At 40.1% G+C, this 22228-nt stretch overlaps 4 protein-coding genes across 4 annotated transcripts in view; 1 reads left to right on the forward strand and 3 right to left on the reverse strand.

Moving 5' to 3' along the window:
- Positions 1 to 875: 875 nt before the first annotated feature.
- bnip1a (BCL2 interacting protein 1a) lies at positions 876 to 6950 on the reverse strand. The gene is made up of 6 exons (XM_078260971.1): positions 6842 to 6950; positions 5567 to 5659; positions 5382 to 5473; positions 4696 to 4800; positions 4371 to 4489; positions 876 to 3058 (listed from the first exon to the last, which is right to left on the reverse strand). Exons 1-6 carry the CDS (start codon positions 6920 to 6922, stop codon positions 2862 to 2864), a joined length of 687 nt encoding a protein of 228 aa, XP_078117097.1. The 5' UTR covers positions 6923 to 6950; the 3' UTR covers positions 876 to 2861.
- Positions 6951 to 7342: 392 nt separating this feature from the next.
- atp6v0e1 (ATPase H+ transporting V0 subunit e1) lies at positions 7343 to 9546 on the reverse strand. Its single transcript, XM_078260972.1, has 4 exons — positions 9321 to 9546; positions 8729 to 8776; positions 7870 to 7993; positions 7343 to 7720 (listed from the first exon to the last, which is right to left on the reverse strand). Exons 1-3 carry the CDS (start codon positions 9422 to 9424, stop codon positions 7900 to 7902), a joined length of 246 nt encoding a protein of 81 aa, XP_078117098.1. The 5' UTR covers positions 9425 to 9546; the 3' UTR covers positions 7343 to 7720; positions 7870 to 7899.
- A 980-nt stretch (positions 9547 to 10526) lies between these two features.
- On the reverse strand, positions 10527 to 15230 carry rpl26 (ribosomal protein L26). The gene is made up of 4 exons (XM_078260974.1): positions 15142 to 15230; positions 14226 to 14397; positions 13995 to 14135; positions 10527 to 10692 (listed from the first exon to the last, which is right to left on the reverse strand). The coding sequence occupies exons 2-4, from the start codon at positions 14391 to 14393 to the stop codon at positions 10564 to 10566; spliced, it is 438 nt and encodes a 145-aa protein (XP_078117100.1). The 5' UTR covers positions 14394 to 14397; positions 15142 to 15230; the 3' UTR covers positions 10527 to 10563.
- ppp2r2ba (protein phosphatase 2, regulatory subunit B, beta a) overlaps positions 14395 to 22228 on the forward strand; it is a 52677-nt gene continuing 44843 nt past the window's right edge. The window contains exon 1 of the mRNA XM_078260973.1: positions 14395 to 16359. Coding sequence (XP_078117099.1) covers positions 16281 to 16359 — 79 coding nt within the window. The 5' untranslated portion in view covers positions 14395 to 16280. The remainder of the gene's footprint in view (positions 16360 to 22228) is intronic.

Raw genomic sequence — 22228 nt, forward strand, 5'->3', positions numbered from 1 at the left:
GTTAAAGTGTTCAAGTGGCTATTAGGAAGCTTCCTTCAATACGCTCAAACAAGGTTGAAAGGTTGTTAAAAGTTTACACTTTTTACAAGCCGTTGTCAGCCATGTGCACTCACGTTTACAGTTGCTGGGACAGAGATCGCTGTGAGCCATAACCTTGACCTGTATTAAGCGTTATTAAATCAGGTTCTGCAAAGGAATGTGGTTTTAAAGTCATTACAATTTGATTTTCAATAATTGTTTTGTGTGTACAAGTAGTCTCTATACAACCTGTCAAAAGCCACACTGAAAGTCAATGGCTTTTGTCTGTACTTGTAAAATATGAGGACAAATCCAAGATGTTACCTGATCCATGATATGACTCTTATTTTTGGACAGTATACTTGATTATTAAAGACTTTCTTTTAGAAACTTTCTTTCTGCTTGGCTAAGTCATTTCTGTGTTTGTGAGAACCGACGGAATTGAGTTGAAGGACTCGCTGGGAAAAATACACGGATATTGTTAACAGTCAGATAAATAAGTGAAAAAAAAAGCTCCCTTCAGTCGTATAAAGAACTGTGAAAGTGGAGATTCTGTCTGCTGCGTTTACGCCATCAGTGTGGTGCCGTGTGCGACCCGGTCCACTTGTCCAGATACAAACCCAAACACTTGACTGACACTATCTCGGTGCTAAATGTAAGAATAGTCCAATTTGCTTGACAGAGAGCCAGAGGCCTCGTCTAAGTGTGCAGTTTAAATGAACGGGCTCTGCCCAACTGCCGGCACTTTACACGAGTAAGAGACGCTTGGGCGTCTCTCAGGTCTCTCCACACACGCTCCGTTGTCTTCAATCTCATTTACACCCTCACACGCACACGATTGAGAAACATGTCAAACATCAAGCCACAAGACTTTGTGTTTATTCACAATCAATATACTGACAACATGAACACATATTAAAACAAAATGGCAATGCCAGGCAATTGCAGACAGGGTAGCAAGGTCATGTAGCTCCTCTGGCCACCCTCTCCTCCGAGGTGTTGAAAAGGCAACGTCAGATAACAGCACCACACAAACCTAAAAATATCCCCCCTCACCCTCCACCCACACTGGAAAGGGAGAGGGAAACGGGTCGGAATAATCTGCTTTTCCGGGTCTTATCTGAAGAAAGGCAGGGATGCATGCTGCTCTATCTCTGCCATGTGTGATCGCTGCCACTGCTTTCCAGAGCTTTTCTGCTCCGCTGCAGACCAGAGCGAATGCCTCTTTTTTTTAAGTTTGCGCGCTAAATAAATAAAACATAAAAGACAATTTGACGTGCACATATACAAGTACAAGCCAGTGTTTGTTCCCTACAAGACTTAGGTGCACATGTTTGGCGGGGGGGTTTAGGGGTCCTCCCTCAAGAAAATGGTACGTTGTTCAATAAAAGAAAGTGCAATTTCACACCATTGTGGACCATTATTATTACCATATCTGTGTCCAAAGCATTGGAAAAGCTAGAGCATATAATAGATAAATAACAAAAAGCTTAAAGACAAAACTAGAGCTGCAAAGATTAGTTGATTTGTTCTCAACTATTAAATCAATTGCCAACTATTTTCAAAATTCGCTGATTCCAGCAGTGCCTAACTGCGTGTCAATCACTGCTCATGCACACGCATTCATTCTCCCTTGTGGGGGGAGGGGCTTAGGAGACCGTTTTGGGCTTTAGCAGAAAGGGGGGGAGGGACTGAGAAGTTGTTGATGTTCAAATTTTTTGGCTAAGTCCTGGATCTTCACAATCCTACCTACAGCACCTTTAAAATAATTGTTAGTTGCAGCCCTAAAGAAGTCCTTGGGGACCAATTATAATCATTAGATCTGAGAAAAGTCATATAGTTAGTTTTGATGCTCACATTGATTTTAAATCCATTCCGCCCAAAACAACTCTGCGCCTATGCCTTATGATGGTTGGGAAAACCCTTCAAGCACTTTCTGGATGATCCAGCTAGTGAAACACAAAGTGAATGACTGCAGCTGGGCTTGTCTCAAAGTTAAAATGCATTACAATATTCTATTTCCAAAGAAAAAGCATTGCTTCATTATAATGCTGTAATAAACTATACCTCAGTAATTAAACAGCACATCCTTAGAAATAGAAATTGAACGAAATGCATGTACATAGTTTGCACAGCGACTTTATGAAATCAGGTGATATTTAATACTACTATTGATTAATAGTAAAAGTATTGTATACTATATAACACTGTTTTAATGACATGCATGCCAATAAAAGATTGCTGAACTGAAATGAAAACTTGTTTTGTGATGATCAGATTTGACTGAAATTGTGTATACATTATTTTCCTTAACCCATTGTGTATCATACATAAAGATGAGTTTTACTGCCCTCTGCACAATATATGCAGTCATGGCAACATGTGAAGTCTTTGATATGGAAATAAAATAAAAAATAAATTAAAAAAATAAAAATTATATATATGAAAACATAAAACCGTACTGGATATCTTCTACAGGACTGTCCATCTCCTCTCACAAGTGATTTCATTAAAAGCAATGCACAGCATTACCATCACATTAACCAAAGACAGACGTCTCCTTTGTGTGGTGAACCAAAACCTTTTCACTGAATAAAACACTGCATGGAACTGGGGGTGTATCTTGTGTGGACAACACTTCACCCTGAGCAGCGTCACAGTCCAGCAGAGCGAGCGGTCCACATTCCATCGAGCAGACACTTGTGTGTAATGTGTGTGTGTGTGTGTGTGTGTGTGTGTGTAATATTACACACGGGGAGTCAGATTTGTTTAAATCATGGAAGAAAAAAAAACAAAAAAAAACTGTATGGGAGAGCTCCGCAAAAAAAAAAAAGGTACCTGGTCTACAGGAAGGGGAACAGTCTCTTCTTAAGGATGTAGAGAACTGTGGCGAGGAAGAGGGCGATCGCCAAGAAGATGAGCAGTTTATCGGTGAGCTCTCTCCGATTGTACTTGGTGATGAGTTTCCTCCCGAGCTGGATGGTCCCCGTCATGGTCTTAAATTCATCATTGGTCTCTTGGATGGTCCTCGAGGAGGTGGCTTCAAAGAGAAGAGACATCATTAATATAATAGTCTTTTTAGACGGTGTGCATAAATACTGTAAAACCATTTAAGTCTTTTAAAATCGGTGGCCAAAAAAGTTTGTACCCAACCCTAAAGAATGTATCCGTGGCAACACAGTGATACAGTAGGAGGGTCAGTAAACAAGCACCGAAGCAGTTCCCCTTTAATGCCTTTTAAATGTGAATCAAAAAAAGTTCAGCAAAACAATCACATTTTAGAGGTGCTCTAAGCGATGTTGGGTGACGTCACTTCTTGTTGACGTTCGAAGTATTGTCAAACAAAACGGAGGCTAGCTCGCCCCTCCCTCCTCCTCATCCTGTCCCCTCCCCCTCCCTTCCGCGCACTAACCCCCCAACCCCCACCCCCAAAACCTTCTTGTCGGTAACTGGCTGAAACGCTGTTTGTTATGTTTGGTGGTGCAGGTTGGCGCAGTTTGTTTTTGTTGCCGTTTGTGGAGCCTGGGGTGTCTACAGAGACCGCGTTTTTTTACAGTGTGTTCAGGAGACAGGCAGCTCGCGGATAGTGAGGAGATGTTTGCTGTATGTGACAAAAAATGTTGTAGCCTAAAAAATGCGTGACATCACTTAGAGCACCTTTAAAGAACAATTACGGCGCAAAACGAACCTAGGGGTTAATAACAGATGTGTACCCACTCAGTCGCTCTCTGGGACATGTTTTCATGCTAATCGAAAAACAAATCGCTATTTATACCACTAAAAAGGCTCAAAATATCACCACACTTCAACTGTAGCATAATGAGGGTCCCTAAATGTTAACCGAAGCATTGAGAACTTCGTAAGTGTACAGACCGTTTAGAGATAAGATAGTTTAGAAAGACAGTAGCTCCCAAAACGGCGGCCGCCTGTATACAAGAACACGACTGTCTTTATAATCTATTTTTTCAATAAACTGTCTGTACACTTACGAAGTTCTCAATGCTTCGGTTAACATTTAGGGACCCTCATTATGCTACAGTTGAAGTGTGGTGATATTTTGAGCCTTTTTAGTGGTATAAATAGCGATTTGTTTTTACTTTCCCTGTGCCCCGAATACTAGCGTTGTAAGCTAATCAGCGGTCCGCGCTAGCTTGGTTAAAGCTACAAACGCATTCAATTAGCATGAAAACATGTCCCAAAGAACAACAGAGTGGGTACACATCTGTTATTACCCCCTAGGTTCGTTTTGCGCCGGAATTGTCCTTTAAGTATCTGGTGTTGAAAAGATAATTAGGGATTTTGCAAACACACTGTTAACACGCTCTTTACCATCAGGTGTTTCCTTCACTAACCTAGTGAGGTCATGGTCTCCTCACTCTGCTGAACCCGCTGCGCCATCATTCGGCTGATGCTCATAAGGTTCTCGGTGATGTCACTGGTTGTCTGAGCCAAGCCCTCTTTGGTCATCTTCCTGAAAAAGTGATTAAAACAAGAGATACAAGTGATACAAAAAAAAATGTCCTAGTGCTAATTAAATGTATCCTATAAACAGAAACGATGAGGATGTAGAAACCATGCAATTTAGTAGAGGATTTAGTATGTTGGTCAAAGGACACAAACGCCTCTCGTTTATGAGACTGTCTCTCTAACAAGTACTAGCACACATTGTCGGCTCACCTCTGCCTCGCAGCACTATCTGCTCCATTAAGAAGTGCCTGCTTCTCCATATTGTCGATGGACAGTTTGCTGGCCAGGTTGGCTTTCCTCCAACCTGTCTGGTTGCTGGAAACACAGTCGTAAATAAAAACAAAAAAATAAAAAGTAGACATTATGCAAATTTAGGCAGACAATTTTCACATGCTTCTCCCCCAACAGTTTGTCGGCTTTATTAACCCAAAAATGAGACAAAATTCAGAGCAGTTCACATCTATACAATCAGGGAATCAGTCAAGGAATGGTAAGAGTTAGGGCTGGGCGATATGGAGAAAATCAGACATTGCGATATTCTTGTCCTAATACCTCGATGTCGATATTGTGGCGATATTATTGGGTTGACAATTGGTGCTTTAACAACATATCTTCACAATGAGATTTAAGATAAATAATCTTCAGTAATGTAGATATAATGACTAAGTGGGTAAAGGTAAAAATAATAGAAGAGCTAGAACAGTCTGGTAACACAGAAAATGACATCATTTTACTGTAATGCAGCCTTTAAAAACCAGGAAAAGACAACACTTAAGCCATTTACGATATTAAGATTTCCAAAATCTAAGACGCTATCTAGTCTCATATCACAATATCAATATAATATTGATATATTGCCCAGCCCTAGTAGGAGTATTGAAATGTATAGACATTACCTCAGCATCTGTTTTCGGTGTCCCTCCACCTGACTGATCAAAGCTTGTTTGTCTGACTCTTTGTCCTGCTCCATAGCCATCTGCTCAAAATCCTGTCAAAGAAACAAAATAGCACACATTTTTTTCATCAATTATCATACAACCAAGTGCCTGTAGCGGGTTATGTCGTGTATGTAAGCATTTACCTGAATCCGCAACCTGAGATTGTGGAAACTCTTTTTCACATTTGCGTTCAGTTCTGTCAGCTTGCTTTGAGGGCCTGTGCACTCATTAATGTCCTGGGGAGACATCAAAACAAGGATGAGAGAGACACATGTATATATGTTTTCATTATCGCCGTTAGGTGAAGTTACTGGTATCAAAATGTGGCTGGAAATAAGTGTTCTGACAGTTCTCAGGATGAACTGCCACTGGCAGTCTCTGTAAGAGGAGCATCATGCTGTCTGCTGGGAATAATCTGTCAACATGTACGATCTGTCAAATGTGCTAAAAAAAAAAAGTAAAGCAACTCTAGGCCTGTATACTGTTTTTTTTCCCATTTCATTATCAATTAATTACAACTTCCCAAAGTACAAAGAGGCCACCTTCAAATGCCATGTTTTTCCTATGAACTGTTAAAAACAAAAGTTACTGAATGTAAAATTATATAAAATCAAAGAAAAGGTGACATTTTATCAATTGATTATCAAAACAGGTCTATTCATTTTCTGTACTCAACTAATGGATTAATTTCAGGTCAAGGTCAAATTCATAACAAACCATGTTTGTGCTTTATGAAAACAATCGAGGAAAAAATAATATCAAAAGACACAGCTACTTAAATACATGCATAAATACATAGTGCGCACATACAGAAGTAGCATAGCTAATTCAGTAAAAACTAAATAAAAAGTTATCAGTGGGAGCTACATTAACGCTGGTACAAATATGCTAAAAAGGTGTAGATTTTAATCAAATAAATAATTAGTAATTAATAATGAGCGGGGGGGAAATAACCAAACTTGGTAAAGATTGGTTTTATTCAAAGCACGTGTATCCTACTGGAAATCAGTTTCGATATTAAATGCAATGAAAGTTTGAGTACGTTTAATTAGGCCTAACGTGCGCGCACGCACACGCACACACACACACACACACACACACACACACACACACACAGTCCAGTTTTAATTTCCCGCGTGATATAATTACCTTAACTTATCGGAGAGAACATTTGGCACATTAAAGACATAGCTACGTTAAAACACTTTTACTCCACTGGTAGCAGCAGCTCATGTTGAGAGAGCGGCTCGAGCTGTCGGTAACGTCACACCGGGCACCTGCTGACTGCAGCTGGGAACATTGTGTTAGCTGTAGCATACATGCTATCAGACAACACCACGACTCCCTTGATTGACAAGCTCAAAGCCCAGCGTGTCTTGACATGGCGCTAAGTAATCTTACCAAATAAATACTCGCACCTGGATGAGAGCTTTGATTTCCAGGTCATATTTGAGTATTTCTTGTTCACATACTCGAACGTGGACATCTGAGGACGCCATGTTGCCAACGTAGACGACTCAAACTACGGAAAGCAGGAAGCAAAGTCGACTTTGTCCTTACAACCAATCCGATACATTGTATGGTATTAAAAAACAAAAAGCTGTATAGAATATAATAAATAATCATAGTATCTATATCATAATGAATTAAATGTATTTTATATACAGTCTGAAAACTTAGACATGTTTTACCAATATGCACTGACATTTGAAAAATGATATACTTACTCAGCCTATTAATGACATAATTGTCTTCTTAAAATGGTATGAAAATAAAAAAGCATATATTCTTTACATGTCTACATAATGAGGAGAGAGTATCATATCAACAATGAAAATGAAGTCACAACAGTCAACACTTTTAGCACAAGTCACAAGCTCATCAATTAGGCAAAACAAATTACAAAGGTTATGGACCAATTGTGTTGATTATTAGTTTATTAATACTCCACTGTTGAGAGGATTGCATCCATTACTAATATTATCAGACACAAAAAGATAACATCAAACACACCACACATCAACTATTTAAAGGCACGGCCATCCATATTAACAATAAACACAATATACATAATATAACCAAACAACAAGTGAAGGTTGCTTTAATTTAAAGTAAAGCACATTCAGTGAGATCACTCAGAAGTCCTTTGGGAATCTTTTTTGTTTAAGGCACCAGTGTGGGCGTCACTCAGTAAATTGCACAGGGGTCTGAGCTTGGGGTGATTCAGAAGGAATGATCTCTGCATGAAGTCAGAAGCAAACATCCATTGGTATGCAGCAGTGTCAGGTCCTCCCCCGCTGGGGGAAATTACAATAAAACAGAAACAGTTTGAAAAATCGAGCCAAACAATCAAATACATGATCTATAGGCTAAATACAAGTACAGTATCAAGGTACAACATCAAATGTAGGTTCAATACATTGCTGTTTCAGAGGAAGAACTTTACCTGCTTGGTCAGGAGTCCTGGGAGAGTAAATTAAGGCCAGTGATAGTTCAGGTACCAGATGGTGTCAGTGGACAGAGAAGGTCCGAAAAGTGGGTTCAACTGGGCCAGAATTGCTATCAACCAGCTGATGGACAGAAAGGATATTAAGAATGCAAGAAATAAGAACACAACATATTATGTAGGAAAGCTCCTGGGTAATTCTTAATGAAGGCCCACATTTGTCATGACAAAACAGGTTAGGGTTATCCTACACAGCATCAAACTCAGGGCCTTTGGGGGAACTACTTCACTTTGCAGCACTACTGACATATAACATGACACCATATGCACACTTGCAACTACTTGTGGATATGAATAATTTATCACAAGACAGAAATACTATATGCATAACAGTTTTAAGTCCAATAACAAGCCTTGTTTTATTATGATAATATTGCACACTAATTTATATTGAGAAACAATTGTTTCCACACAGTATCAGCTATACAAATGCATGTCCACTTGTGGAAAAGAGGCATTCTAAACTTATGATTTCAGCTGCAACTAAAAATGATGTCAGAAAATAATCCCTTTATTTCCTAAAGCCCAAGGCAACGTCTTCAACAGCCGAAAAAGTGAATCCATAAGACAAAGACAAGCAACAAATCGTTACATTTGAGAAGTTGGAATAAGGGAATGCTCGGATTTTAGCTAAACCAATTACTTACATTTAAATGTCAGACTAATTGATTACCAAAATAAATGCGTCTGTCAATGGATTGATGTAATGATCATTTCAAACAGACATGTTTTAAAACACAGAGTGCACACAACAAAACTTCCAAGAACCCTGGCACGTTTCCAGGATGATAATACTTACAACAGGTAGCAGCAGACTGCGGTTAACACCAGCATTGTGACTATCACTCTGTGGGAATAGAAGAACATATTTTAAAGTGGCATACTTATAAATCTAACATTAATGGCTGCATACGTGGGTTTAAAATACAACGCAGGCTATTAACATAGCTCGATCTCGTGATGCGAGTGACAAACAGGCAAATAAGGGAAGTTTCATTAGGCACATTTTCCAGATATGGAGTATATTTACTCTGAAGTTTGGTATTTAAATATATGGAAATAGACAATATTGATTTATTGTACAGAGATGTCAGTAGCCCCAGCATTAAAACAAAGGTAAAAAGTATGAAGCTTCCTTCGACTTACAAAGAAGGAAGGGCTGTCAAATTAGCTTCAGTTAGCTAACCATAACTTTTACTTACTAGCGAGTAAAGTTCGCCCACAAAGTTTAAGTAACGTTGAGAAACGTATTTAAATGGCATCGCTACTTGTTTATACACTGTACAGCTACTTGTATCAAATGATAGTCACGGGACAACATACAATACAAACTGAGTTAGCTCTTTGTAACGTTAGCCAGTTGAAAGCTAAAGTGAAGCTAACCAACTCACCCTCTATTTGGTCCCTTAGGGATAAACCAGGGCACTACTCCGCCAATAATGCCCCAAAACAGAGTCATCACAGACATGGCGATCACAAAACCTAGTTCCGCCATGGTGGTGTTTTTCTTTAAAACCAAGAATATCTCAGAGGTAAGAAGTTTTGACTTGAGACAACTTCAGTATCCTGTCCAGCTGCCAGACAGGGTCCACAGTCAGTGTATCACATGACCGACAGAGTGAGGAAGTAACGTGAATCGTTGTTCTAAACATTCATTTGTAAGGAATATCTTCACGTCTAACTTCTTGAAAAGATGCAACAATTACTTATTTGGCATTTTTTCTGTGAATCAGCGCAATATTACATTTACTATTACAGTTTAGAGAAGTTGGTAAATAAGCTTGTACAATATCAAGATTATGATCGTTTTTCTTAAGTAACAAGTTGTTGACAGCCAGGCTCTTTGGTTGCTTAGAGACACTTAATTTGGAAGGAAAAAAATTCATTTATTTTAACTACTAGAATTGGGAAGGTTCAATCTGTGGGAAAAAGTGACACCTATCGCCCATTTTGTATAATTACATAACTAGTGGCATGCAAGCAACACTAGGCCCATGCTGCAGTAAAACATGTTGCTAAACACGACTGTTCATACTTTTAATGGAACTTTTGTTTTATGTGTGGGGTTTAAAATATTAAATTTCGTCAGCAATTCAATCTGCCAAAGACACCAGCAGCATTTCATTCAGACATTTCCAATGTCAGTTTGCCATGTTCTGAGACTTTACACTCATCAGCTCAGTTCTTGACAGGAATCAAAACAGCCAGGCCCCATTCACCTGTACATGTATACTCTAACATGTACAATTAAAAATACTAGTGCAAATTATCAGTTTCAGCACTAGTTTCTCTGGAGAAAAAACTTCTGCCAGAACAAATTCATAATAAAAATTTGTTTCCTAGACCTTTGGCCGCAAGATTGGATTAAAACACTGAACAAAATGTGTGCACTAGTGTTGTGTGAGTGTGTGGACTATGTACAGACCTTTAACTAGGACCCAATCTTCTTCTAACAGGTGATGTACAACAATCTGTGTTAGACTACCTCAAATAAGGTATGCATGCAACTATAAATTCCGTAACCTAGAAATATATTTGACATCACTCAAAGAAAACCATTGCACACCCGCAACTAAAAACATGACAGACAAGTATGGTCCATTTACACAGTTTATTGATAGCAAAAGATCGTTTTCACTCCTGCATCTTCTCAATGGTCTCCTCCTTGTATTTGCCCTTCTCCTTCCCATCAGCACGAGACTTGGCCTTGCGCTCCAGGATCTTTTTGCGGTCCTTGTCCAGCTTTAGCCTGGTGATGACCACCTGCAAAAGGAAAAAAATAGTACGTTGGTAAACAAGTCATAGAATTCCTCATTGGCAGTGGTACCAATTAAGAGAAAAATTTACAATTTCTTAAACTAATCTGGTGACTTCACAACCGCTTACAATAAAATTAAAGGTATGTCCACAAGACCATTTTTACCTGTGGATATTATGTAATAATCAGTCTGTTGGTCAAACAGACATTGGCAATCAGTACCACCACTACAAATTCACAAAATAGAATCCATTAATGAAATGGGAGTTACAAAGGCCTTACATGTTTGATAGTTGTTGGGCTTAAGTCAGTTATTCACTCATGATGTACAATTACATAGTGTATATTAAGGTCACAGCATTACATATATTGCAGTCAATGGAATGTGACCCACTGCTATCAAGCTCTCAAAAACACTAATAAAGTAAAGGTTCCTCTACAAATATTAAGATGGCAGGACAAGAAAAGTGCAGGTGTAATTAATTATGGCTGCATTCCATTTATGCGTGCCAATTCCATAGCCCCAGAAGTTGTGCTAAACGGTATGGCTTACTGGAACACTAAAATGGAATGGATTGATATTATCTTCTACCTGATACACTGGCAACATTCCCAGGATGCCTCCTCTTATAGTAAAATACCTTAAAATGTACTATTTGGGAGGTGACAGAGTAGACTCCTAAGTAACAAAAAGGGAGAGTGCAGAGAACATGTTTAATGTGCATTTACTTATGCATTTTAAGTTCTTATAGTTTTTTTTTTGGCTTTTATTTCTGTACTTTTATTTTTTACCACCTTTTCTATTTTATTTTATAACTGTTATTAATATCAGTGTGTGTGTGTGTGTGTATATATATATATATATATATATGTTTGTGTACTCTCGTTTTTTACTCTTATATAACTTCCCTTTTTTGAAATTAAGAATGTGTGTAATAAAGTGTCTGATGGAGGTTTGAATTTGTATCAATAAAAAGGGAATTAAAAAATAAAATTGAAACTCATTGCTATTAGATGCACATGTCCATAACATGTCAAAATGTCTGAAAAGGGACTGCTAGCTGAGCCAAATGCTCCACTAGTTTGTTTTGGCCAGTTTACATGTTCCTGTGAGCGCAGCAAAATGCTGCTGTGTAGAATTTTCATCATCATCATATCTGTGTGACCGTCTCTTGACAGCTTACTCACAGCTGTTCTAAAACCCAAACCACTTGAATTTGACCATGAATACAAATATTTGACAGTTGTACCAAATACAGCTTGGTTTAGGAAAATATAATTAAACCCAAGAAAATATCATGGTGGGCCAAAGCAGCTTGGCGACAAAGGACTGGCAGGTTTGCTGCAGTAGATTGAACAATAAGACAAAATTTGTTCAATAGCAGAAATTTTGACTTGTCAAAAGGAAAGGCCTAGGTGTTACTAACAACTATATGGGCTTTGGTTTGTTGTCCCAGTAAGCCATGAAAGTTTGACAGTGAGACAACATGCACAATACCAGGACCCTCAAGCTGAAACAGCTACATGGAATTCAGCCCCAATTAATTAACACCTGTGCCTTTTCTACTGTGACCAGTGCAGCAAGAGCTTCCAAAAGCCCTGCAATAAATACTCCCTTAATATAAAAACTGTTGAGATTAGTTTGTGTGACTTTGTTCTATGATTTTGAGGCTATATTTTTAAATGAAGTAGCAGTGGACTGCACTGTTCTGATTTTGTTTACCAAATGTACATAGATATATACAAATATACATTTACATGTATACAGAAGCAAAAACGTCAGGAACACCTTACAATAGGGCAATATATTAATATCGTGATATGATAATAGATGTCTTAAATTTTGAATATCGTAATGTGGCGCAAGTGTTGTCTTTTCCTGGTTTTACAAGCTGCATTAAAGTGATGCAACTTTCTGAACTTACCAGACTGTTCTATTATTTGCCTTTACACACTTAGTCATTACAGCCGCATTAATGATTATTTATCACAAAGCTCATTGTGTAACCATTTTTGAGAAGAGCACCAATAGTCAAACATCCAATGTCATAACAGTATGGATAAAGGTATTTGTAATAGTTAAAATATCTTGATATTTGATTTTCTCCACATTGGCCAGCCACACATTACAATATAATGCAATGCAAATACTATGGTAATGTTTAAGGCTGTACTTTGTAGAGATTAATTGCCATCTCTCTGACACTCAGATTCACAAACGGTAACATATTGCATTACAATCTATAAGGGTTTCTACTGTTGGTTACTATACACATAATCTTTAAGATGAATTGACAAACTTCTCATTTCCTACTTTTATACAATTTCACAGATACTGAACTTCAGTGATGTTGAACTTGGCAGAACTGCATTTTACATTGCTTCCATATGGTCAAATATATTGTTACCTCTCTTGCACTCAGACTAACTTTAATAACCAACATTTTGCAGTTAGAATTTTACCTTTTTCCTTAGCATATTCATTCCAACAACTACTAGTTAGGAATAAATACACTAAAAATATAAGGTGGGGAACAAGGGGTCAAGTCTGGATTGGTTGTTGGACCTAATGGAAACTAAGTGTCGAAATATTGTTGACACCTGATGGTAAGAGATGTGCCATCTTACCATTTCAGGGAACTTGAAATCCCAGAAGAAACTGTCTATTTGCATTTAAATGTGGTGGACAGAAAAACCTCAATATAACGCAGCCCAATGAAACAACACCCCTGACTGCAGCCTCAAAGATCACCACAAACTTGAATCAACGCCCTTTCTCAGTGTTGAGAACTGAATACTTGTGTATTACAGGTCTTTCACCTGGTATGAACTGGATTAACCAATAAAATCAAGTGTGGTCTAGCATTTTCCATCGATCGGGTTGGTGATGGCGCAGTGGATATGACACATGCCTTTGGTGTGAGAAATTTGGGTTCGATTCCCACTGCGACACATCAACCAATGTGTCCCTGAGCAAGACACTTAACCCCTAGTTGCTCCAGAGGCGTGCGACCTCTGACATATATAGCAACTGTAAAATCGTTTTGGATAAAAGCGTCAGCTAAATGACATGCAATGTATTGATTATCTAGGTAATCAGCTCTGCCGATCCCACCTCTATTGCAGAGTGCTTGCAGGGTCTGCCATTGACAGGAACACATCAAGAGTCTTGACACACACAGCCATTTAAAATAGGTTAAGATTGACAGACTTTCTTGTTGCGTTCAACAATGACATTTCACACTTTCACACAGACACTTATTTACACTAAGCAGACTAGGTAGAGGTCTACACAACTGTATCTCACCTTGCTTGGGTGGATGCCGACATGGACTGTGGTTCCGTTGGCCTTCTCTCTCTGCACACGCTCAATGTAGATGACGTACTTCTTCCTGTAGACCTGCACTACTTTGCCAATCTGCTGGCCTTTGTAGTGTCCACGGACAACCTGTTTGCAAACAAAACAAGCAAGTCAAGCAAGTGCAGCTTACACTTTACACAAATTATGACAAACTTTCAGCAATCCAAACTACAATACCTGGACTTCGTCATCTTTACGGATGGGCATGGACCTCACATTATACTTCTGGCGGAGCTCCTTGGACAGGGGGGAAGACATGATCTTCCTCCTGATGTGTGAGGGGGCATTGAAGTGCCTTTTGCGGTTCTTGCGGCGGGAGGATGTTACAAATGGATTAAGCTTCATGATGCTGTGAGCAAACAAAACATACAGGTTATTAACTAGCCAACGACTAAATTCTATAACAACGCAGGCAGTTGTCGGATAAATATCTCTTAATTGCTGAAAACGTGACACCTGCTAGCACAAAGTTTCAACAGAAAATGCAACATTAGCAAGTTAGCAAACGCTAGTATCCAAACGTCAATATCAACTCGAGTTTGAATAACTAGTTTCTCTGTACACTAACGTTACCTCCCCTGAAACACTAACAGAAACATTGCAACCAACGCTACTTAAAACACCCACGTTGACGGTATTAAAACAGTTGTTAGATGGCTAGGTTTTGGTAGCTAGCTTGCTACTTCTTCAAAGCGGTGAGGTTATGCTAAGCTAGCAAAATGACACTACTGTGTTAGCATAATATAACAGACAGACTGGAGCGATAGTATTTCTGTGCCAACAGTAACGTGAGTTACAGACTAAAAAGAAACGCGTATAACTGTAAAGAAAGTCGAATATTGGTTGCTAGCACCTAGAATCAGCCACCTTAAGTATCCGCAGCCGACATGCGGATACCGGCCGACCTAGCAGAGGCACCAAATACTGAGAGGGTTTAACTAGTAATCTATCATCAATATTTGTTCAATATTGGCCGTTTTTTAATTGTGACAAGTTTCACGAGGTGTTTAGACGTTTATATGAATACACAGTGACATTAAAGGGAGGATGGATGGTGATAACTTTAGTGAAATTATCTGCCAGGAATTCTTACCCTGCCGTTTGCTCCTCTATGGCCGGCGGAAAAGAGACTCGCAAAGTACTTCCGCTGGCATTAGTTCACACTCAAGTCTCGCGAGATGTCTACGTTATGGGGATAAAAAAACACATTTATCACAGTAATTATAAACACGAGCACTTACATTTAGTCATATTAGTATTTTTAAACACTGCTGCGTGTAGTCCTAATAGTTCAAATCGACGTATGAGGCGATTTTTGTTCCTTTTCATCTATTTTTTTATGGTCATGCATTATTACCACAAGTTAAAGTGCACAAGCATACATTTTACGAGACTTCCTTTCTAAACATTCTTAACTGGTTTTATTACTAGTTTTATTTTTGCAATATTATAAGAGCTCATTTGCTGTCTATAGGCCTATTAAATATTGCCACAAGATGGCGCCAACCCCAATTAATTAAAAACCTGGTCAGCAGTTGGAAACAAGTTTTGTCTATGATTCATTAAGTTTTGGCATAGGCTTATGTTTATCACACACTGTAGTCCTACTGTTGTAATTTCCCTACATATTAGAATAAATAACTAACACCAGTAATGTGATAAAACATAAAACAAATCATAGGCTACAGTGACACCAGAAAATAGCCCATAGGCTATACTATGTGTATCGTAGAGGCTATTATACATGTAGGCTAATAGGCTAATAAGTGGCCTGCCAGATACATATTGGAACATCGTGGGAACAACATCATCATCATCATCATCTCTATAATCAGCTGTAGGCTAATTCCAATAAGCTTAACAAACACGAGGGGTGCGGGTGTTTACACCGGCAGACCACACGTACATTGACATCCCGTCTGAGAGGACAGACGACCCCCCTGTCCTGCTCTCACTCTACACAACTACATTCACGGAAGCGGAGGTGCGCTGACATTGTGCGCTGTTTGCTCCCCGGGCGGCGCGCAGTTTCACCGGAGCCTGCTGCCTGCGCTGTCTGCCTGCCTGCCTGCGAAAAGTGATGCTGTCATAGCCCCCTGCGCCGCGGACAGAGAGCCTCTTTCCCCTCCCTCACCCCACTGGTTCCTCTCTGGCTTGCTGTCGCGGCGTCAGTGCGGATGTGGAGCCCGCAACACAACGCTCTCCACCCGTCGGCAAGCATCGGAGAAGAAGATGAAATGTTTTTCCCGTTATCTCCCGTACCTCTTCCGCCCTCCGAGCACCATCCTGTCCTCCACTTGCCACACCGAAGGTAGGGTGGGACGCCGAGTGGGTTGTCACGGGCTGTGAGTTGCTTATACTTTGAACGTGTGACATGAATGTTTAGGCTGGTACTCTGTCCCCTGACACATACAGGCTACATGCGTGATGTCAGAAGTTATATGTTGTCCAGTTGTAGGGCTACTAACCCACTGTAGATGTGTCACAGTGCATGAAGTTGTTGGAGCCATTCTCAAATGTGGAAATGAGAAAAGAAAGATCCAAATGACTGAGAGGATTTTTTTTGGTGTGATATATGTCTGTCTGGGGCAAAGAGTAACACTCCTTGTTTCACTCGTCCTTATTGAACTGTCAACACACAGGCCTATGCATGCCAAGAGAGATCTTCTATTGCCCCTTAATGTCATTAATCTCACCCTTTCACACTTTGCTTAGATAACCGTTAGGTAACATGGGTGGCAATAGGCCAGATGGCATCACACTTCATTCACATGCCATTCACCCGGTTCAGAGGGTGCCAAAAATGTCAAAAACCTTTACCACATACAGACAGTCTATACAGAGTTATTGTCCTGGAGATGTGCAGAGTTAAATTGTTGAATTGAGCGAATTGACCCCAGTCCTTATAGCAATAAAGGAGTTCATAAGAGCTGTTACATCCATCTGATTGTGTTGTCAGACATGGGCAGCCTAAGAGGGTCTGAGTGTTTGTATAACCAGCCATTTACTAGGTCATAATGTGGAGACTGAGCCACTGCATTATTTAGCTTTGCATGGTTGCCCTCCTTCCTTTGCACACTCTGCCCTCAGCCCTCTGGCATAGGAAGGAAGATAGTGTGTTACAGTGTAGGCTAGAGTAGAGTATGTGGTGGTCATCATAGCCAGGGCCCTTCACAGCCTGTAGAGCTGACCTATATGTAGGCTATATATTCAGTAAACAGAAGGATGAGGATGAAAATACACTCCATCCCTCCCTCACTCACTCCCTCCCTCACTCACTCCCTCCCTCACTCACTCACTCACTCACTCACTCCCTCACTCACTCACTCACTCACTCACTCACTCCCTCACTCACTCACTCCCTCACTCACTCACTCACTCACTCACTCACTCACTCACTTACTCTACTGTATTCTTCTGCTCCATCTCATTGATTTCCTTTTAGCAAAGTTTTACCCCCTGTTTTCTCCCTTTCACTTCTAAACAATGTGTTTAAATTTCTCTTGTTGCTCTTGTTGTGAGTGAAACAGTAGACCTAAAAGAGAAACCATTTGAAAAGACACTATAAAAAATAAATATATAAAGATTTTTTTTTTTACATTAGTTCATTCTGTGTCCCTATACAATTATAAGGACATTTGGGGGCTTCCTTATGTGGCCTAAATAATGCAAGAGACTTCTGAATGTAAAGCAGGGATCTTCAACAGGGGGTCTGGGACCCCTAGGGGGTCCTCAGAGTCAATGCGGGGGGGGGGGGAGTCTTAACATGACTCCAACATATTATTAGCAAATATAAATCCCCACTGCTTACTGGCCTATAGTCAAGGTAGTCACTGATGCCATCCACAGATGTGTGCCACACGCATGTTTAACATTAAAACATGAGTTATAAAATCATGCCAACAATTATTAGGCAATTTGAATAGCTTAGTATTCTATGTAAAAAAAGGTATGTATAAAGGCTTTAGGCCACCCTAGTTATTGTAGGCCCATGCAACTTCATTTTATAAAATAAATGTAATAGGGGGTCCCTGCTCTGTCTCTCTTTCAGTTAAGGGGTCTTTGGCTTAAAAAACGTTGAAGACCCCTGACGTAAAGGCAACCAGGTCAGGGAATAACACATTTTGAGATTCAGCCAACAAAGTGTACTTTGAAGTAAAAGTGTAACTCATTAAATACATTAATCTTTGTCTTAGAGTTACATGTGACGTGATACAAAACCTTTGGTTCTGTACAATTCCGATGTTAACAACTGTAATTCCATTTGTACTTGTCAATTGATGTGAAATTTCCAAATAAAAAGATCATTATAAAAAAAAGAGTTACACGTGACAAATTGCCACGATGACGCCATGTAATCATCATAACAGAAACAAAGGATTATCTGTGTGGTTATCTATGTGACTTCTATCTTAGTATCTCCTTGACAACTGAGCAAACTCCATCCAGAGAGGAAGAAAACTAAAATGTGGTTGAGTTAAGTTTTTTTTGTCAAAGTACTGTTTCCAAGGTCGAGAACTTGTATGTTCAAGCGTTTATCGTGTTATCTTTGGTTCATATCTTTTGTTCATTTTAACAACTGCTCACCATTTGTTGAACTGTGATGTTTGGACAATTCATACACGATACACTGCTAAAAAGACTATTTGCCATATGAAATGTTGAGATATGATTGTTTAAGTCTTACTAAGAGCTTAGGTCAACAAACATACAATACACATCTCTCTCTCTCTCTCTCTCTCTCCCTCTCTCTCTAACTCTCTCTCTCTCTCGCTCTCTCTCTAACTTGCTCTCTCTCTCTCTCTCTCTCTCTCTCTCTCTCTCTCTCTCTCTCTCTCTCTCTCTCTCTAACTTGCTCTCTCTCTCTCTCTAACTCTCTCTCTCTCTAACTCTCTCTCTCTCTCACTCTCTCTGTAACTTGCTCTTGCTCTCTCTCTCTCTCTCTCTCTCTCTCTCTCTCTCACTCTCATTCCTTCTGCCTGAGATAAGGGAGCGGTATAATAGAGGAAGTGATAGATCGGTAAACATGGAGCTGCAATGCTCAGCCACACTAATATGATATATGATCCTGCATTGTTCTCTGTGTGGAGAAATGTGAAATAGTTGTACTGAGAAAGCGTGTGGGAGACATTGAATCTCATGATGTGCTGGAGGCCGGTGGGGTGTGATGACACGGCAGATCCTCTGGAAATGTGATGTGTAAAAAATGACAGAGGCCATGTCATCTGCACGCTATCTACTGTTTGTATAAGGGTTTAAAAAATAAATAAGAAAAAGTAGAAGCCAATCAATTCATAAATGTGTGTTTGGGTTGCATGGGAGGCAGTGCCTCAGGGTTTGCTCACGCTTGTGCTCGCACCTCCTGCGGGGACCATGTTACCGTGCTTTGCCTTTCCATTAGACGTCCTGGTCTTGAGGAGGCTTGTCGGTGCACCGCTCAAGTCTTTGTTTTTCCTCTCAAGCACCCCCTCCCTCTCTTCAACTTCTCTCAGCATTCATGTCCGGCCCAGCTGAGCCAAGTTCACCCCAAGGAAGATAAGTGTGCAGTTACCATGTTAGTGGAAAATACATTATATAAGCCCCATACTGGACCATATTGTGTGTGTGTGTGTGTTCTCTTTGTTTATCTGGGCCAGTGTGGGGAGCAGTGTGCCAGCATCACTCAGATTCACCTGTGTCTTTTTAAAATGTGTGTGTGTGTGTGTGTGTGTGTGTGTGTGTGTGTGTGTGTGTGTGTGTGTGTGTGTGCGTGCGTGTGTTCTTGTTTAACTACATTCGTGGGGTCCAAAAACCGGGAATACAGTATACTTGTGGGGTCCGGACAGCTTTGTGGGGCCAAAATGCTGGACCCCACAACTTTAAAGGGCTGTTTGAGGGTTAAGACTTGGTTTTAGGATTAGGGATAGAATTAGGTTATGGTTAGGGTGAGGGTAAGGGTTAAGGTTATGCATTTAGTTGTGATAGTTAAGGTTAGGGTAAGGGGTTAGGGAATGCATTATGTCAATGACGGGTCCCCACAAAGATAGTGAGACGCACTCTGTGTGTGTGTGTGTGTGTGTGTGTGTGTGTGTGTGTGTGTGCGTGCGTGCGTGCGTGCGTGCGTGTGTGTGCGTGCGTGTGTGTGTGTTTGGGCTCCTGTGTAAGTTTAAATCTCATTGTGGTGTTTATGTAGTTTGTTCCTGCTCTTTTGTCCCCAGGTGTTCTATTTTTTTTCCCATTTTACATTAATCTGTCAGTTCTGGTGTGACGGATTAAGTCTTAAAGGTTTCTGATGGGTGCGTGTTTGTATGTGTGTCTCCCTTCTGCTGTCATGTGTTTTGAGTCAGTGAAAAAGGTGCGCCCCCAACTGACACCTCGCCACATCTCATGCTGCCATCAATCAATGTAGCCGGTCCTGCCTCAGCTTCCCCATCTTCCTCTTCCTGTTGCGTCTGAGGGCGACTCTGCGATACATTATTCGTTTTCGAGTGTGACAGAAAAAGAGCAGAATAAATATTTAAGATTAGATCTGTGACGAGAAAGTCTTTTTGATTAAGGACTATATTTGACAATTGTCTTGTGGTGTGTATGTGTATCTGTGCATTTTGCATTTTTACTCGGCTGTTTTATTTATGAGAAGAGCAGTGAGCTTGTCATGGCAACGCCAGAGGGGGACTGCTGTCGGCATTTTGTCAAAGCATGACATCGAGTTGAAGAGTTTTGTGGGTGAGGAACAAAGCGTATGCTGGAGTGTATGTGTGCCGTTATCATACATCCTGCTGTGTTGTTGTTATTCTCACAGACACCCACTTCACAGCTCAGAACACACTCCTCCTAGTCGCCCTGTCCTTACATGCCGCAGGGGGACAAACACCCTACACACACACACACACACACACACACACACACACACACACAAGGCATCCACACACTTGTACACATGACTGTTCTGTTTCAGTTTGGTCAGCTTTTCTCTGCAGAGGCTAGAAAGATTGGAGAACTGGGAACAAAAGGGTGCATAAAGGATACCAGAGAGAAAGAGGGAGAGGCGATAAAGTGGTAGTTCTTGAAGTTGTCAGTCCAACCCGGTCCAGTCCTTCTCTTTGTAGTTTACCACCCTGATAAGCAAAGTAAAATGTTGAGAAATGAGAATATCCTAAAAGGGGTAGGCTAGTCTTGAGATTGTAGCATTGCGCTCTCATAAAGTTGGTGGACTTACAAGATTATTAAATCGAAGCAGCAGAGGCAGAGCTATCTGCTATCTACATAGCTGGCTTTTAGTCTATAGCATGGGACAAGCTCCAAAAAACTCTGGACCCTACAGTTCCCATAATGCAACCCAATAGCATCTTTTGTTAGACCCTTTCTGTTAAAAGCTGAGATGACATCACTATGACTTTGTTATTTCCTCAAACTTTAGAAAGCTTGTCCAGAGCCACAGAAGACATTATACAACTGTTTCACCGTCATGACAAGTAAACTGGATTTGATGTGCACGATTGGTAGCGTGCCTCTTTAAAGTGGAATACACGTGCACAAGCTCCTGTGACAACAACATCTGCTTTGCTGAAGTGCCTTCGAGCAAAGACACTTTCATGCCTTCTTGCAGGTTCTCTTCTGCAGCAGAGCTTGTGGTGTGGTTGGAAGAAAATAGAATTTCCCTTTTAGATTAGAATGACAAAATAAGAAATGTGTTTCTGTTTTTTTGGAAAGGATCGATTGATGCAGTATTATTTAGAGCTTTATTTATAACATTTCTTTTCTCTAAAAACCTATATCTTTTTGCATTGATGAAAAATGGTCAAATAATTAGACGGTAAGTCACGGAGCCACATGAAGCATGTTGGTGGATCTGCATACTAGTAGTTTTTCAACCTAACCACATTGTTGTAATGCAGTAAAGTGTAAAGCTGCACAAATCCATAATTTAATAATTAAATCGGATCAAATAAGGTGTCGCTTGTAGTGATGACCACAAAGAATTATCACTTGACTCAGCAGTTATCCTAAGCTGTATGAAGCATGGTACCACCTTTCAGTTAATGGTTTTGGCTTTCCAGCGTGCAACATTTTTATTTTCTTTCCCTCTCATCGTCGTTGTTTCCAGCTGCAGCAGGCAGCCACACTGTTGATATATCCGTGTTATATACTGTATTATACTCTACCATATTATATGATCCCTTATATTATATTGGTGTTCT

Source organism: Sander vitreus, chromosome 10 (assembly GCF_031162955.1).
Source record: "Sander vitreus isolate 19-12246 chromosome 10, sanVit1, whole genome shotgun sequence".
NCBI classification, from domain to species: domain Eukaryota; kingdom Metazoa; phylum Chordata; class Actinopteri; order Perciformes; family Percidae; genus Sander; species Sander vitreus.

Coding starts and splice junctions, on each gene's coding strand:
- bnip1a (XM_078260971.1), bottom strand. CDS start 6,922: ATGGCGTCCTCAGATGTCCACGTTCGAGTATGTGAACAAGAAATACTC. Junction 4,801..5,381: donor CACCGAAAACAGATGCTGAG/GTAATGTCTATA, acceptor CTGTGTTTCCAG/CAACCAGACAGGTTGGAGGA. Junction 3,059..4,370: donor GGAGACCATGACCTCACTAG/GTTAGTGAAGGA, acceptor TTCTCTTTGAAG/CCACCTCCTCGAGGACCATC.
- atp6v0e1 (XM_078260972.1), bottom strand. CDS start 9,424: ATGGCGGAACTAGGTTTTGTGATCGCCATGTCTGTGATGACTCTGTTT. Junction 8,777..9,320: donor CCTAAGGGACCAAATAGAGG/GTGAGTTGGTTA, acceptor CTATTCCCACAG/AGTGATAGTCACAATGCTGG. Junction 7,994..8,728: donor GCAGTCTGCTGCTACCTGTT/GTAAGTATTATC, acceptor TCTGTCCATCAG/CTGGTTGATAGCAATTCTGG.
- rpl26 (XM_078260974.1), bottom strand. CDS start 14,393: ATGAAGCTTAATCCATTTGTAACATCCTCCCGCCGCAAGAACCGCAAA. Junction 14,136..14,225: donor GTAAAGATGACGAAGTCCAG/GTATTGTAGTTT, acceptor GTTTGCAAACAG/GTTGTCCGTGGACACTACAA. Junction 10,693..13,994: donor TCGGCATCCACCCAAGCAAG/GTGAGATACAGT, acceptor TTCCTTTTGCAG/GTGGTCATCACCAGGCTAAA.